This window comes from Telmatherina bonti, assembly GCF_933228915.1.
Source record: "Telmatherina bonti genome assembly, chromosome: 19".
NCBI lineage: Eukaryota > Metazoa > Chordata > Actinopteri > Atheriniformes > Telmatherinidae > Telmatherina > Telmatherina bonti.
Window position 1 is genome coordinate 9,560,531 of NC_136617.1, and position 18,542 is coordinate 9,579,072.

The 18,542-nt window shown below is 39.6% G+C and overlaps 1 protein-coding gene across 1 annotated transcript in view; it reads right to left on the bottom strand.

Annotated features, from left to right (window-relative positions):
* Positions 1-18,542, bottom strand: part of LOC306770166 (CCR4-NOT transcription complex subunit 3-like) — a 47,848-nt gene that overhangs the window by 20,702 nt on the left and 8,604 nt on the right. Inside the window, exons 2-6 of the mRNA XM_079258993.1 lie at positions 15,579-15,641; positions 11,750-11,817; positions 7,681-7,755; positions 4,113-4,202; positions 1,828-1,956 (exon numbers count right to left, since the gene is read on the bottom strand). Coding sequence (XP_079115119.1) covers positions 1,828-1,956; positions 4,113-4,202; positions 7,681-7,755; positions 11,750-11,817; positions 15,579-15,603 — 387 coding nt within the window. The 5' untranslated portion in view covers positions 15,604-15,641. The remainder of the gene's footprint in view (positions 1-1,827; positions 1,957-4,112; positions 4,203-7,680; positions 7,756-11,749; positions 11,818-15,578; positions 15,642-18,542) is intronic.

An 18,542-nucleotide genomic window follows, 5' to 3' on the forward strand; every position in this document is an offset into this window, starting at 1 on the left:
AGGAAGCTTTGATCTTAATCCTGTCATCTGTGACACACACCTTACTTTGTGTCAGTAAGAGCTGTCTGGCAAACACAGATACGACCGTAGAATTTGTTTACATCACTGCAGTGTATTTTGTTTTATCGTGTGTATACTGTTCATGCATCAGATTCAATCAGATCAATACTTTATTTCCCAGAGGAAAATTGACAAATATTCAAATGTTATACACCAGTATAGTCCAGAGGACTCTGTTAGACTTGGCGGGAAACTTTATTTAACCCAACTGGACCACATCGTCTCAACCATGTCACGCAGTTACGACGACTGGTCACTAGGGGGAGGCATTCTCCGAAACAACCGCTGACCAATACGGAGAAAGAAGACGTCAATACAGCTCACTGATTGGCTAGAACTGGAAAAGGCTCTTTAACTAGAAGTAAACAATGAATCAGCAGTTTTTACTTTCGTGTTCGAACTGAAAGCGGTTTTCACGTGAATCTGAACGGCGTTGGCAGCAGAAGAAGCAGCGAGCTGTCTGCCGTGCCACGCTCCATCATGTAACCTGTCACTTCCTCCTTTTGGCTAACAGGATGGTCCCGTTACGTTCTGGTCCAGACCAGAGTCCATATCCTGCTCCACAAGGACTGTAATATCCCTGGAAGCCGAACAGAGTTAGATTAACGCAGACCAGTCAGAGCCGATTTGGCAGGATTGAACCTGCAACCCTGCAGTTCTGGTACATTCTACACACCTACATGTACATCTATATATACTACATACGTGATAACTTGTATAAACTTTATGAATGCTTCTGATGTGCATGTATGCAAACGGACCATCTGGTCAGACCTGCATTGGGTTGTTGTGTCATAAAAATGTCAGGAAGGGTAATATTTGCATCCTCTGGAAAAAGGCACCGCTTCGACGTTCTCGTGTAACTAAAACAAGGATTTAAAGTTCAGGAGAGATTTTATTAACTGTGTCTAGTCATTTTTTTCCTTCTCCAGCCTTAGAAAGCACTCTGGCATGGTACAGATGAGGCTTACGGCAAGAAGCACTTTCCAAAGCGGTCATGTGGTACAGCTGGGCAGCGAGGCTTCGGGGGAAATCGGTGACATCACCCCTCTGAAATGATGCAAGCCTCGATGCGTGCTTTTGTGGAAATATTTCCTGGATCACTCGACACACATCACACTCTGCACATCACTCAGCACTCTGCTCTTAATGAACCTAAAGCTAAAATGAACCAAGAGAAAATGGAGGAAAACACAGTGTGTGTGTGTGTGTGTGTGTGTGTGTGTGTACTGGTGGTTTTACTGGAACCTAAAGAGAAAAGCTGAATCCTGAATAAAGCAGATTTATATTTAATGCAACAGACCAGAGTAAGAGATCGATTCGATGAGAGTAAAACGAAGGATTTCTTAGAAAGATGAGTGTTCTCCGCCGTCACAGCAGCTCCGCGTTGGACATGAATCTTGTTCCTCTTACAGGATGATTTTTGCTCGGTTCCTCTTCATTTCACTTTCGGTTCCAATTTTTGTTGTTTTGAGAGCTATCTCGTCGTTTCTTATTCATCAGCTGAAATATGAACCGCAACGATAATCTGAGACAAGCTTCCAGCTGCTTCTGTGGCGTAACACAATGCCAACAGAGATGAGATCAATATGGCTCATATTTTATATGTATGTGTATGTAAAAGAAAAAAAGGAAAAAAAAAATATGGGTCTTAATTACAGACTTCAGTTTTACAGAATTTTAAAGCAAATATTTGCATTTTCTGGTGAAGCTAAGAGGAAGAAACTTTCTGAGATCAACCCCCAGAGATCCTGTCCTGAATCTCACCGTTAGCCATGTGCCGACCTCCTCCTTCTCCCTCTGGGCGGGGTCCACCTTCTGGGCAAGGCCCAGCCCTTCTTTCGAGTACGCCTTTGTCTTGGTTTCTCTTTCCACGATCTTGAACCGCTCCATTTGCTGCGAGGAGACCAACATGCAGAGAGAAATGCATCAGGTGTTGTTAAAATAGACAAATGTCACTTTCAGGATGTCCCTACTGCAACCCTCTGCATTTATCCCGGCTTCGGACTGGCCCTCAGAGAACAGAGCAGCAGCGTAAGGAGGCAGGAGTCGAACCGCAGACCATCAGGTCACAAAACAAGCGGTTCCACCACCCGAGTCACTACCACCCCCATTGATAAAAACATAAATGACTTAATTAACAGAGGAGAAATTTAAAATATTTGGAAAATTGGTGAAATTTTCAGGACTGAAAATTTTTGCTGACTGAATATAACCCAGAAATCTGGTAATTAAGAGACGCATTTTGCTGACCTGACTTGCTAAGTAACGCTTACAGCTGAAAACTCAGATAATGAACAGAAAAGTTGCGCTTAAAGAGCCACTAAAGCCCCCGTGGAGGACCGTTGTCAGCGAAGGTTATTACAGCCTCCTCTTTCTGCAAACTGCAGCGTTGATCTTTTACATCCATCCTGCAGCCTTAAAGACTTTTTCTTTGCCACGTATTTCTATGTGAGCGTGCAGAGACTTCTTTTCTGTGAAGACAAAAAGTTTCTAACAAATCCCGTCCACTTCCTGCAGGACCATCATTTCAGGTCAACCAACAAAACCGCAGGACAACACGAAGAGCAGCGCGAGGTTAAAAGAAGGAAAATCTCCTGGAGATGAGACGGTTTTTCTCCTCTCTGTGCTCATATTTAACTCATCTCAATGACCTTCATCGAAGGCAAATGTGACTGAGACCTGACTGGAGGCGCAGCGGCTCTAAAGAACAGGTGTTAGACGTGTAACCAGCTCCCACGGCCCCCACAGCTGTAATAAGCCTCCTTCAGGCTCAGCTCTTTAATCTAAGTAATTAAGGTGAAATGAGGTGGTGATGCTGCTGATGGTGGCAGAATTTTTGTTTTTCTGAAGCAATTTGGAGGCAAAAAAAAAACCAGAATTTATGCACATTAATGAGGCTAATGAGGCAAATGTGAAAATTTACAGAATTTATAGAAGAATTATTAGTTAACTGGATTTATTTAGTTGTTTTTCTATTTTCTATGAAACCACCTTCAGCTGAATGTTCCAGTAACTTCACAATCAGAATGTTTCAAGCGTCTCTTAGTTCAACCTGCTCAGCTTACTGGACCAGCGTCCTTGGCCCAGTTACATACGAAAGAGGGAACCAGGGTTATCGACTGAAGTATGTCAGACACCACGACTCTGTGGACTGTGTGAATCAATACATAAAGAAAAAGGAGATTTGACGGAAATAAAGAAATAAAAAATAAAATTTGAAAAAAAAAAATTAAAAAATAAATGAAAGAAAAAATAAACATAAAATGAAAACTAAATTTTCAAAAATGTGACAAATCAAAATAAAATTTAACAAAGATATATAAGAGTGGATAAAATAAATTAAATGATATAAAAAAATGTAATAAAATGAAATAACAACAAATAACTCTTAGCAGCGATATCAGAAGTTCACCTGTATCAAAACACATTTATAGCTGTTTAACCTCCAGCTGCATGTTGTAGTTTATTCCAGTTTTATGAGCTTTAATTTGTCCCATATTAATCCGACTAATGTGTTTACAGATGTGTTAATAATTAATAATTATTGGATAATTAATCCAAGTTTTTTACTTGTATATTATAAAGTTATGATGAAAATAGTTACAACAGTAGCAGGAACCAGGCCAGTAATGTTTGGTCTGGAGATCACACAATGTCCTGTAGGTTCATCGCTACAAGCGACACCTTTTACTGCCTTTAGGAAGTTTTCACAACATTTGACTGCAGAAGCTTCAACAACTTGCAGGTGGATTTAATAAACTTTCATCTCATTTGAAATAAAATGAAATAAAACTAAATGTGTGATTTTCACTAGAAATTTAACACAAAATCTCTCAACTACAAAAAAAACAGCAGGTTAAAAACATGAACTAAACTTTCTAAAATAAATAAAGTGAACAGGAGAACTGTCCTTTCACCCCGCTGATCTGTGGTGGAAACTAAACTCGCAGCTTTCCTGTCATTGTGTTTTAAAATAACAACATTTTAATCAGCTTTTTTCCAGAATCACACGGGTCAGAGAGGGAGCCAGATCCTCAGCTCCTACTCACCGTCTCTATGAGTTTGCGGTTCTCTACTAGCTGCCTTTTGTCTTTGATCTCGTTGGATGCCACCCACGTCTTGATCTGGTCTCGAAGACGCTGACGGACCAGAGGAAGAAGAAGAAGAAGAAGAAGGAGGAGGAGGCAGAGTTAGAAACAAATACATGAGTGAACTTTCATAAAGCAAGCAGAGACTCGTCTTCAACGGTCATGGATGGTGAACAAAATGTCCACATGCAGCATTCAGGCTTTGCTTGGAGTTTGGTTCTCATGACAACGCTGGGATGGCAGCGTGCGCGCACACACACACACACATGCATATATAAAACCCTTTCAGCTGAGCATGATGATATTTGACACACCTCCAAATGAAGCCATCACAAAACTATCTCATGTAGTTTTTAAAGTTCACTTTGACTTCAGCAGTATCTGTTTCCTGATTAGCTACAAATTAGTCCCCATTTACACCCAGGGAGACCAGTTAATCATCGACTGGTTCAGACTGGAGGTCTGTGGTTTGATTCCTGTCATGTCCAAATAAAATGACCCACATCTAAGTGAGTTAAATGTACCCTACGCGGTCCGTCTTCTGTCAGCGCGGACTTAGACCACGATTGTGGCTGCTTTGAGATCACATCTGTACCCCTAAAATCTGACCACAGAAAAAAATAACGGATCCTTACCACTGGAGCCGTCTTATGAGACATCATGATGTGGCTTCCAAGACAAGGGAGCCACTTTCCTAACTATGAGAAGCACCTCTTGCGGTGTTTCAGAGAGGTATTTGTACTGACAGCTCTGCCTCGCGATGATTTATTTGGTCGTTTCAGAGCATTCTCCAGGCTAATCTGTGGATTCCTGGTTTTCAGGCTGCACACAAACACTGATTCAGTGTTTTAGTTCCTGAATGGTTAATGCGTCAAGATGTTTCTGCACTTACAACGTGTTCGGTCTTTACATGTCTTCAGTATAGTCTACGGCAGGCCTCTTCAAATGGCGTCCCGCGGCCCGTGGGCCACATGCGGCCCAGAACTAACTTCTATGTGGCCCAGCTTATGTAAAAGAATATATATATTAATCAAGAACCTTCATTCATTCCTACGCTGATTAAGTAGCCTACAATCCTACAGTTGTGCAGACTATGAATGCAACACTTGGTTGCCTAGCAACATTAACCCCAGCTTTGAAGTTGTAAGAGTAGCGCTAGCAAGAATGTCGCTCTCTGTCCCAAAATGCTAAACTGACAACGAAAACCGCAGATTTAACCCCGCCTGGGCTGATAAGTAATTGATTATTTTTCTGTCACATTCAAGCACCAAACCGAAGTGTTTAATATGCAATGAGTGTGTGGCGGTGTTTAAAAATTATAATGTGAGGAGGGGTCTGCGATGGACTGGCGAGCTGTCCAGGGTGTACCCTGCCTTTCGCCCAAAAACTTAAGGGATAGGCTCCAGCTTCCCCGCTACTCTTCACTGGATTAAGCAGTTAGGATCATGAATGAATGAATAAATGAATGCGAGGAGGCACCACAACGAGAAGTTTAGTTTGACATGACCTTTTCAGGAGAAAATTAGGCTCTGACTGAATTTTTCATTTTTTTATTTTGTGCATTTGCCCTTGTCATGTGGGACTGAATTTAAATTAGAAACATAATAAACTACTTTTTTTTTCAAAATGTAAATGTGTCTTTTTTAATTATTTATTTTTACTGATTTATTTCCCTATATTTTCTATTTGAAAATTTGGCCCACCTGAATATCTGACTGAGTAGGCCTAGTCTACAGACTGTTGTTTGATTGACAATGAAACAGATGAGTAAATACTCAAATAAATAAATACTCTATTATATAAATAAAAATGATAAATAAGAAATAAATTAATTACTTATAATTAGGGATGTTCCATATTGGTTTTGTAACAATATCTGATATTTCGATTCTGTCCAATTCTTCATTTCCAATACCAATATCAACTGACAGATGTTTTCAGGAATAAGTTGTGTCAAACAAACAAAAATATCTGGAAAACTATACATGACATCTGCTATATTTAGTCATTTTAAGTTAGAGTAAATGTAGCTGAGGGTTATGATATAAAATATGTGCATGTTGTGTAAAAGTTTTGTCATTAATAAAGAAAAAACCGCTACCGATAATTTATGATATTGCATTTTACTGCAGATACTGACCAATAATATTGGTATGTCGATAGTATCTGACATCTCTTCTTATAACTTATTTAAATGAATAAATTATTTATTCAATGCCACTTACTGATTGATGTCATTTTAATTAAGACAGGCAGATAATAAAATAATAAATGTGAAAGACATGTGAAACAATGAAAATGTACATTTTATTGATTTATTTACTTTTCATTTTAATCAACTGTACTAATTCTATAAAATATTTTTTCATTTCTCTGTACATATACTTATAAATCAATAAAACATGTGAATTAAACGGCTTGTAATTCTTTGTGAGCAGATAAAAAATGCAGAATCTTAGCCAAACAAACGGCATGAGGCGTCTCTGTTGGAAATGACACAGTTTTGACTTTTTCTTTTTTTTATCCTTAATAATAATTTTTAGCCCTTATCCTCATAAATAGCCAGGGGGTTGCTTAGTACTCCTTTCTATGCCAGTAGCTGGAGTCCAATCTGCTGGTTTCCTTGGCGAGGCCATCATTTTTATTATCCGCCTTGTACAAAGACAGTTTTATAAAATGGACTAATGGTTTTAATTGGAACACAATAAATTGACTTGAACTACTTATAAAGTGTGTTGAGATGACGACTGTTTAGTGTTGCTGTATAAGTAAAGCTGAAATGAATTGAAAAGTCATTAAATGTTCACAGCAGCCTATAAGGAATAGTTTCCACCTCTCCACATCCCTGTTAATCTCACGAATAGACCGGTCCTCTCTGTCCCAACACTTCACATGATAACATGATAAACAACAACAAACAAAGGGGGAAAAAAACACAAATGTTTCCTAACATGGTTACAAAATGTGGCCAAAAGTCTGGAGTCCTTTTTTTTTTTTTTATCCCTGCCATGACTGTTTGTATGTTTATCTAACCACTGACTCTACTGCTGTTTGTTTGTACACAGATCCATTCTGTACCTTTCGGTTCTGTGATGCTGAAACAGAACCAGTCTCTGGGGTGGAGTTGTCTCCACATGAAAACAACGCTGAACAAATCGGCGTTTAAAGCTAGAAAACGTGAGTGTGATTAGACCGTTTTTGTGGTTTTAGTTCGTTTCCCCCGTTTGCTCATATACTAACGCGACAAAGTTAGAGCACTGAAAGGAAGTTAATGGGTTTACTGACTCACTAAGAGGCTCCAAATGTTCCCATAAGGACTCCCAAGTACTTTGTTTTTTCCCTGAGAGTCAACCCAGCATCTGAAGACTCAGCTGGACGGCTGAAACTGGGTCAGCTTTCCAGCCACACCGTGTCGAGCAGGAGAGATCTCTGTTAAAACAGCCATCTTAAAATTTTAACTGCTGCTTCTTTCCTTCTCAACAACATACCGAATCACCAAAACCTTATTCCCAATCGTCACGTTTCTTACCTGTAGCTTTTTAATCTCTTTCTTGAGGTCTGCTTCATATTTCTCCTTCTGGTTTGCATTGGCTGCATTGTGAAGCTGAGAGGGAAGAAGGAAATGAAGGGTCAAACAGGTTCTGGACCAGAAAGACCACCATGCATCACCTCATCTTTATAGGCTGAGCTCAAAAATGAACAGAACAGAAGAAAAACAGACTGTGTAAAGTTTAAAGTATTTTTTCATGATTTTCAAATAAAAAATGAAGTCATGTGACTTTGATTTGTCAAACTGATTTTACAAGAAATTTTATGTTCCTGTAACACAATTAAGTGAGAAGAAAAAGAGAAATGGGTATTATGACCAGCTGTAAAAAACAAAAAAAAAAAACACAAGACAATAAAAGCCAGAAATATAAAAGAATATATTTATGTGCTGAGAAAAGCTTCTGGACAGTTAAATCTGTGGTTTCTGCCCCAAAAAGCTGCATAAATAAGGGATGAAATGGAAATAAGGGCAGCTGGGACCTTGGTTAACTAAACCACTAATGATCTGCTGCGTCTTTATTAGCAGAACTGATGTGTAATCTGTGCCTCTGGCTCTGTAGCATCCACTGAGTTTATTATAAGTATCATGAGTATTGTGCATCCTGTTGCTTTAATAGTATAATTCATTTAACTAATAAAAGTGCAGAATCCTAAAGAAACTAGTGCAGCACAGAGTCTTCTTGAGTCTGTAAAAGCACTCCGACCAGGCAAGGAACATCTGAAGGGGGTCCTAAACCCCTAATATTGTGTGGTGGAGTCGTTGAAAATAGGGATCACTCCCACATGTACCATCAATGCCATTTTGACTCCTTGTTGTGTTCTTTCAAACCTCTGTGAGCTGTTTTTATAAGTCCCGCTGCTGTGAGAACGCTGTTGGCATGCTCTGCAGGGAAGCCCAGCAGCAGGTTTTCCCATTAGAGCACAGCTTTCTAACACCACAAGCTGAAATATTCACCTTACTGTTTCTGGTTTTAGGTTGCATTCACACCTAATAGCCTGTAGCAATAATCCAGCCCGAGTTTGCGTTCACACTGCGCTTCAGCCTGGTTCATACTCTGCAAGAAAAAAGAACTTTTTTCTTGTTCTTGAGACTGCGAGAACAAAAATGGTGTCATTTTGTACAGGTGGGTGTGGTTGGGGGCATCTAACCGCGTGTTCTCGGCACATCAGCTGAGCAGAACTTTCCTCTCATGGGGCTCTGAGAAGTACTGTGGGATTGGTCGTATATTTGAGGTGGGCGTGGTTAACTTGGAAAAGCATGAAGCGAAAGTCGTCGTTCTCGCTGATGTGAAATTGAATGGATAGTTATGATGAACAGTCGATGGAGATGGCGAGAACGAAGGAAAATGTTCACAATAAGTAGCATTTAAAGACATGGACGCTGCCATGTGCAGCTGGCGATGTCTGGAGAATTGCTGAAGGAGCAGACAAGACACATAATAAAGAACAAAACTGGCTCATCTATCGCTCCTTTCCACCTAACAGGAATGTGTGCTGGTTTGATGCTGGTGCGACAGCCAGTGCTTAGCTGGTTCAACTCCAGTGCTTGCAAAGAACCAGTTGTGGTTTTGACCAAAAAGACCTAGTTTGTGCTGTGTCACCACGTCATCTAAAAGGAGCATGCACTTAACTGCGACAGATTTCAGGTCGCTGGTTGTTCGCTGGTGGTTCGCTGAGGTGGCAATTCCTGGTCCAGAAAGTAAAAGTCCTGCTATGTTTTTGGATCTACCTGTACATTTAGAACAGGTGTTTTCACTAACAGGCTGGTTAACCTGGCAAATAAACTCTGCTCATTAAATTCAGCTGGTTTGGTGACTGGTCGGAACGGCTGCCAGACAGGACTTTTACTTTCTGGACCAGAAATCGCCACCTCTGCCAGTCGGTCACCAAGAACAGAATTCAGGATCTCGAAATGTGGGTTTTTAGTTTTTGGGTTGACCAGCTGTTCGTAGCTAGCTGTGTAGCTGGTCGAACACACGCTTCATCCAGTCTACCCTGTTCATTTTACCTCGGATCTCTGTGAACGACCATATAGCCAGGAAACACTGGCCAGGAAAAATGCTTCAATTCTGCTTCTTGCTCGTCCACGTTTCAACGCTCTTATTTTGCTAACCACAAGCAACGTGAAGTGGTTCTCAACTCTGGCCCAGCAAAGAGTTGGTGCCTAAATGGAACCAGTTTTGACAGCCAGGAGCCGGTGCTTAGTCTGGCTCTGGCTCCAAACCAGCACTGGAACCAGTTTGATTTAAAAGGGGGTCTATTAGCTAATGCAGGACAACTTGATTTCATAAGAGCGAATCGTAGAGCCGCATCAGATCCTAGCAGCCTCAACTTGAACATCAGAACCTTACAGAGTTCTTCTATAGGTGATTGCGAGTGTTTTCTCCTGGCCAGTGCTACTTAATGTCCTCCATGCATAAATCTTGGTTGCATTTACCCACAATGCCTTTTGCGCTGCAGTTTGCTTGTTGTATTTGGTTCCCTTGATACAGGTGGACCAGCTTTTGCTTCCTTGATCGCATTTCTTTTTCCCCACAAGAAGTGAACTTTCCCAGCAAACGAACTACGACTGAATCAGAAAGGCAGGGCTGAATAAAGCGGCAACCTCCTGTGGTTAAAAGTGATAGCTTGAAACGCCAGACTGGAGTGTTCTATATGTTAAATATTGAGCGACTCAGCCTGGGGTCCCTCCCCTTCACAGAGATTTGCATCGGTCTTAAACAAACCAGCCACTCTGATTGGTTGATCTGAAGAAACTCTTGCCTCTTGCCTTGCGTCACCACAAATTCTTCAAATCATTCAAGGTGGTGCACAGACGTAGTGTTTCTGACTTACGATTGGTTTCAAAAAGCAACACAGAGTTGCCAATAACGCCATGTAGTCTCAGGTTTTTACAGCAAAAACGACACAGGTCACTTGTGTCTTCTGTACTGCACGCCATGTTTTCTGATTGGTTTAATCTGCGCTTGTTTGTCCCGCCCTAGAATCCGTTGATGCGAGTGAGTCCCTAGACTCTACGCTGGTACAGTGGGAGAGTCAGGCTTGCCAGGCTATAAAAGTGAAGCCGATGCAGAAGTGTCAAAAACTGCAGCTTTTGGGCTCCAAACCAGAGCAAATCCCCATAGACTCCCATGTTTAAAAGGCCAATGTAAAAGCAGGAATAAACATGTTTACAGCAGAAATAAACATGTTTACAGCCTGGTACAAAAATCTATTTTAGGTTTAATCGCTCAGGTTTACCTTCAGGTTTACAACTGTGGGGGGGAGTGAATTTTTTTTCTAACTCCCCTGTTTAAAAGTAATTTAATCCAATTTAAGTCCAGACTAAAAACTCATCTTTTTTCCTTTGCCTTTCATCATTTCAAGAAGCTTTTTGGGCTACACCTTGAGTTTTCATACTGTTTTATATTTTTGTATCTTTACTAGGATTTTATTCTACTGCTATCTTATTAGGAGGTTTTATTATTAAGTTTTATTTTTTGATTTTTTTATTATACTTTAAATTATTTTATCTGTATTTTCTGTACTATGAATCCCTTTTGTCAGCAGGGCCTGTTTTAAATGTGCTATATAAATAAAATTTTATTGTACTGAATTGAATAATCTCAAAATTCAGCGTGTCCTTTTGATTGACAGGTATCCGATCTTAACAGTGTGACTTAGCTTTAGCCCGCTTACCTCTGTTAGCTGGTTAGCTCCTGCTAGTTCTGTGTTAGCTCTTTGCTACAGGCAGCTTAATAGTTTGCTTAATATCAATCATCCACCCCCACACTCTCAGCCCCCCTTCTCAGCTCCACCTCTTTGCCCATATTTGTATTTTCTGTGCGAGACGACACACATGATCCTGCAAAGATGGCGATGGTAGGAACCGCCTACCGAGCTTCAATTCAGCTCTTCAGAAATCTACAGGTGATATTACTGAGGTTCCATCCATCTTTTTATATACAATCTATGGTTTGAATGCAACCTTAATGTTGTGGCTGATCAGCAGATGTGACTCGCCACTGAATAATTAATATCATGCATCCTTAATAGCAACAACTTATTACCTTTTGCCAAATATCTTCAAACTGCTCCACTCCTTCCGCTACTTTTTTCAGACATCGATCTATTTCACCTGAAAAATAGGAGGAAAAAAACCAAAACAAAAGTGAATATAAACATGTCAAAACATCAATAGAGAAAAGCCAATCTATGGGAAATATAATACTTAGCACACAAATTTAGTACTTCTTAACAGAATGGGAAAAAGAAGCACTTCCTGTTTAGTAAACAAGCATGTTTTTTTCTGCTACATCTGCATTCAGGGCTCCTGGTTTGATGCATTTTGCCCAACACACTAACCTGCTTTTAAAACAGGCCACTGGAGACCCTGCTTTTATATCAGACAGAGAAAAACAACAAACACACTATATAAAAGCAGGCCACATAGAAACCGTAGCTGACATGTCATAAAATATGCATATCGTAAAAGGCGCATTATGCTTGTGAGGGAGAGGTGACACACATCCCCTTCGTACACACAAGGGCAACATGAGAGGCAGTATTTTCCAGAATCTTTAAGCTGCAGCTACATAAATAGTATATGATGGATGGCAGAGGACTCAAAACAGATTAAGGAGTGACAGAAGGGGACAAACACATCAAGATTTAGGCTTCATCATCATCATCAACATGCCCCAGATTTAAGCCGACCTTTGTCATGTGACACAGATTTAACAACGCGCTACCTAACATGAAACCAGGAAGAAGCTACTTTTAGCTTAATTATAGGATTTTAACCTAAATCAGGATTACATCATTGCTTTCACATGCAGATGTTTTTTCCAACTCAATGTTCATTTTTAATAAAGTGACTCCACTAAAACCAGAAAGTTGGTTCAATGGCTTCTTTTTCCTCAAATACTAGTTATCCTTGTAAGAGTTTCAATCCCTTGCTTTACTAATTAGTTGCCAGCTTAGAAATGTGATTTTAACTCATTCCACCAACAGCTGTATCTGCCTTAAAACTGCTGCGGACGGCATGACATGAACTTCCAGGGACGCTTGACTCAAAAGTCCTGCACAGCAGAGGAGAGGAGACATGAACGATTATTGGGAAATGGCAGAATAAACCTTATCCTCTGGTATAAAATCAGGAATTTTAGAGGACAAGTTGAGGATAACCGGACAAAACAGAATGGTGATAATTCAGGACAATGAATAATCTTTTCTCTTTACTTTTACTGTCTCTAAATCTCTCGTCTCTGTTTTTTTCCTCAAACCACTTAAGTGGAGAAAGGACAGCAGCTTTAGCGGAGTTGTGCGAACAAACTCCAGTTTGAGTCTGGTCTTTTAACAGCCTTGATGCTGGGATACTTCAGCCGGAGTGTTATTTTTAGATGAAAGCCCATCGCCTCTGTAATAATACATTACAATTTGACAGAGCCAGGGCAGGGTTGGTGCTTGATCTCATCTTCGTGAAGACATTTTCGCACAGATATGTGTGTTTTGTTTTTAATATGACAGTTTGTTCGGTTGCAGAAGCCACCAGAGCAAACATGGAGAGATGAGTGACGATGATTCCTGTCAGAAAGTGTGTTTTCAGCCCATGGTGACAAATGCCACTTGAAAATTACATCTAACTAAATATCTGTGGGACACAGAAAATCCTCAAAGTTTTCTGTCTTCACACAGAGGTCTGGCTTGGGTTACAAGGCTTGGTGGGGTGACTGTTGGGGGTTTGGGTGCATTGTCATCTGAACTGCTCCAGACATCAGTCAACATCAGCTTCATCTCTGCTGCTGCAGAGTTGAATTTTTTTTTTTTTAATAAAAGCAAAAGTAAAACGAGGGCAGTGCAGCAGTCAGATCCTAAATGTTCCCATGAGAAACGAAGTACGTCTGTCTGAGGCCACAGACGCTCTGCGTTGGTATCTGTGAAAGTGTGTCAGCCTCATATCTGCCACGGTGCATGAATGCCAAGTCACTCTGCACAGAATCACATTTACCAAACAAAAACAGAAGGAAAACAAACCTTACAATATCTGGGAAACAGGGACGTCATTCTCAGTCAGACGACCTGCACACTGCCCCATAAATCACATGTTCTCAGTGGAAAATATTAAAATAGATAAAAGCACTTGATAATTACCTTTCTGTGTAGCTTTACCTGATTCTACATGCACAGTTAGGACAAAACAGCAAACAGCACCTGTGCCTTTATAAGATTAAACACATTTTACTTCTTTCAAACTCTGTGGACATGAAAAACAATGATTTCTGGGTTTGATTGGTATCTAGAGGGCTGCGAAATTCAGTTATGAACTTGAGGATTGCAATGGGACCATGCCAAAGAGGCCGCGTAGGATATTAATGGAAAACAAAAGAGTTGTTTCTGTTATGCATGAAATGCTGTTACAATACAGCCTCCCACCACTTGGTGGCGGTAACGCATCAACCTGTTGTTTAACAAGCTCCAGGAAGCAGAACAAGACATTCAGCTAGCTGCTAGCATGTAACCAAAGTTATGGAGACATCTTTAAAACAAAAAAAAATGAGACACAAGTGGTCCAAAAGTTGGCACGAGCACAGAAAAATGGTGAAGTACAGCTTTGGTGAACGATGCAGAGCCGAGACATAAGCGTGTAGACGGTTAGCCAACGCTACACAGCACTGAAACATCTAGAAACATCTGCACGAAAAGTCAGCGGGGTAAAAGAAAGAAAGAAAAATTAGCTACAGATGCAAAAGAAACTCCAAAAGAAGTTTATTCAAACATTTAAATAAACTAATCACAGTAAATTTAATTTGAAATTATATTTATTTTATTATTGCATCATCTTATTCAACTGACTTTTTTCCCCTCTTTAATTAAAATCATGTATTAAAATTAATAATTTGTAGTTTTAGTCTTAATAATTCTAACTTGCAGTGATTTAATTCCATAGTTGGCCTCTTCAGCATCTTATTGCACGTGCAGGGTCACATAAACATGATCAATTTAGGTCTTTGTGATTAGCTATCACGTCATTAGTTTTAGGTTGTTAAACCATAAGATGACTTGGTTTAGTTACTGTAAATAAATAAATAAACCAATAGTAAGATCAATGAAACTAATTGTATATATGAACAGGTCATTTTGCGACCAACCATTAAAGTTACAAGTCTAGTTGGTGCACAATAAATCAGAAGAAAATATGCTCAAGATATTAAAACTAAAAGAACTTTGCAGGATCCACTGACTCAATCTAAGGATTGCTGATTTTATAAGGTGAAAACATAATAATTTTACAGAATAAAATGCCAAAAAAAAAGATGGAATTTCACCAATCATGCAGCAACAGTTTGAGAAAAAGCCCCTTTTCCGCGATTCTTTTCATGGGTTTATATTTGTGTCAGAGAAGGTAAAGACTGATGAACACATTGTGACTCCATCTGAAGCCAAAAAACTTCGAACCTGGCAAGATTACAGCTTACACAACTCAATAAACAAGTTGCTTGTGAGTGCATGTGACTTGTGTTCAGGTCTTGCTTCCCTTTTTTTTTTTTTTTTTTTTTTTTTTTTTTTTAAAAAGGGTGAAATAATAGAAAATCAACAAAACTTACACACGAAAAAAGCAACATGTGATGTGAAATCAAAAAAAGATGCTAAATATTTGCTGTAACACAATCAGGGGAACACAGAAAACTATGGAGTTACTGTAAAAACAGATCAGCATTTCTAAAACACTTGTGTGTGATTGTGACACTTCCTGTATTGTAATTTGTGGTGAACCACAGACACAAAGCGCTTCATCAGACCCCAATGAATCCTCACGCCTATTTGCATCAACTCTGATGTTTCATGGAAAACACACACACACACACACACGCATGCAGGCTCACTCAGAAGCCTCACCTTGAAGTTTCCTTTTATCGGCCATGGCTGATGACTAAGATGATGTCTTCATGCCTTCTTTCACTGCAGGAAGAGGAAAGAGAGAACAAAACTGAGGTTTCAGGTTGAAAAAGTAATCACATGCATTTTCAGCAGCCAGAACTGAACAAGTCTAAATTAGATGGATTTGATGCCCCATTTCCACTGCCCCTGTGTAACGTGCTTCAGCTGTGTCCTTGGTTGAGATCACACACACATTTAAACTGCAGCCACAGATGACTTTGACACCATTACAGCCTCTGGATCAGGGACGTGTAATCTGAAAGCTGCTGGGTCATTTCACGCCAACTTGCTCTCCCTCCCAGATCATGTCATGGATTTTTGCTTAAAAAACATCATCTGGAACTTCAGTCTCCTCAAAATACCTTTTAGTTATCGTGTTTTAAAGTTTTCCCCCTTAAGTAAAATGTAATAACTTCTTCATCTGTCAGAACATGACAAACTTCTCATATTTCACTGTATTTGGTGAAAATTTTCCATGCAGAAACCCAGAGGGTAATCAGCAAATGAGCAGCCATTAATCAACACAAACAAGTCGTTTTCCAGCTCAATGAGGAATCATTAATTACCATAAATAAATATTTCACTAGCTTTCACTTTGTTGTTCATTTATGTTTTAACTCTGTGTATGTTAGCATCATACCCCAAAACGGCTTTTTCCAGTGTTAAAGACGCATTATGTAACTTTATGACCTTGAAACTCTGCATCCCGGACTTGTTCAATGGCACAGTGACAACTGTCGTGCACTTCCGAGGCTCAGAAACCGACACTATGCAACTTTTACATCTGAGACGCTTCATAGTATAAAAACAAACGGGCTGTTTGAAGACACAACATTGCTGATTCAACAAAAAAAAAAAACGCAAGAAAGAAAAGGACAAAACAAGATAGTCTTTTGCTGGCTGGAGAGAGCTAACAGATCAAGCAGGATGCAAGATGGATGCTGAATTAGCGATCAATAGGGGGCGCTAGATGGGAAAGTTCTGTATTGTGTCTTCAAAAACTAAATAAATTTAGCTTCGGAGCTGAAACATCCTTATTTCATCGCATATTTTCTTATGAAGACGTGTATTTTTTTGTCTTTTCCAACCTTTGTGAAACACAAAAGTGTTGTAACTTATAGCTAATCCATCAAGAATGAGGAAAAAGTGGCAACAAAGGTTTAAAAATCCCCAAAAATATCTTCAGGAAGCTGTGAAGTTTTACACATACATATAATACATTTCAAACAATGAAGAAAGTCCATGACATTATATGGCATTAAAGTATCCTACATGTATTTATATCACGTATAAAACTGGGTTATGTAAGGCCAAATGTCTCCTTCCTTATCCTGTGATACAACTTTGCGTTCCCAGAATGTTTAATTCAATAACTGATCAAGTTCAATAAATTCCCAATGTGCTGCTTTTCCTTTGGCATTTCACTTGTGAACACTATTTCTATTAAAAAAAAAACACAAGGAAAGCTGACCAATTGTCACAGGATGGACTTTTATTAGATCCAACATAATCAGAAGAGATATGATCCTTATCCCAGCAAGCTTTAATCACATTACCCAGGTATGGCCATTAATGGCTTACTCAAACTGTTGCCAGATTAGCTTGCAAGCTTAACTCTTAACAATCAACGTTAAAGTCCTTCTGAAGCAACATCGTCTCAATAAACTGCAATGTTTTGTTGGGAAACCACAGCTGCAGGCGTTCATGTAGGCGTACCGCAAAATAAAACATCGCTGTAGACGAGGCACACACAGCAAAAGGCAGATAAAGAGCAGCTTGATAGTTAGAAAGAAAGAAAAAGCAAAATGCATCTCGGACTTTAAACTCTCTGGGTCTCAGTAAGGCACAGCATGAACAGGATGAGTTGCCAGCACGGTTGAGCCAAACGCTACAGGACACCCCGACAGGTTGTGCCAGTTCATGCCTTCATGGGTCAGAGCACATTTACCGAGGCAGGTGGCTTTTCTGTTTGTAAAAATCTATCATAATTCAGCTCTAATTTTTGTTATTAATAATATAAATGCTGGACAACAACTCAATTTGAATACATTTTTATAGAAAAAGTCATTCAATGTGAACAAAATTTAAATAAGTTTTGGTTTAAAAGCACTTATTCCTAAAAGACAAATGAGCTGCTTTTTACCAGAGAACTTATAAATGATAAGTAACGACATGATGAGATAAATGTTAAAAATAAGTCTCTGCTTTTCTTCATGCTTTTATTAGAACGGTAAAAAGGGTTCGAGCTGTCTGCTAGTGCTGCTTTGTTTCCCCAAGTGGAGACGTTGACAGACACCGGTCCAGGTGAATACTGCAGCAGTCCACCCACATGCGACCTCAGTCGATGAGACGCAAGAGGACAGCCATGCCAGTCCATAACCATGCCTACTATAAGCCATGGTTTGTGTCTATGTACATTTACAGCCAGTGAGCAATGAACTTAGACAAAAAGATGCATAAATTATCAATAAAATAAAAGTCAATATGAATAAATGTATGTGTTAGTGTAATAATGATGGGTTAATATGGTCTAATTATTATAAATAAACCCCTCAACTAGAAGATATGGTGGAAATGTTTTTACTCTGAAGGCGAAAATCAGCCTGGAAGCTAATTGCAGCAACAGGAGCCAATTAACTGATTCATCGCCATGTGCAGATTCAATTATGATTTTTTTCATCACAATTAAATGACAAAAATGCAGATGTAAAGTGGGCAGGAACATAAAAGTCGCAAGTTCCACCAGGAGACTTTAGGGAGACGGACTGGAAGTCTGTTCTCCTAAAGTGTCCCCAGATAGTAAGATCCGGAGAAGGCAGTGCCGTTTCAGCCACAGTTACTGAGGATGAGATTTACTTGGTTGTTAAGACGAGCATTTGGATATTTTGGCTTTTATGGGCATAAGAAAAGACAAAGCCTGGA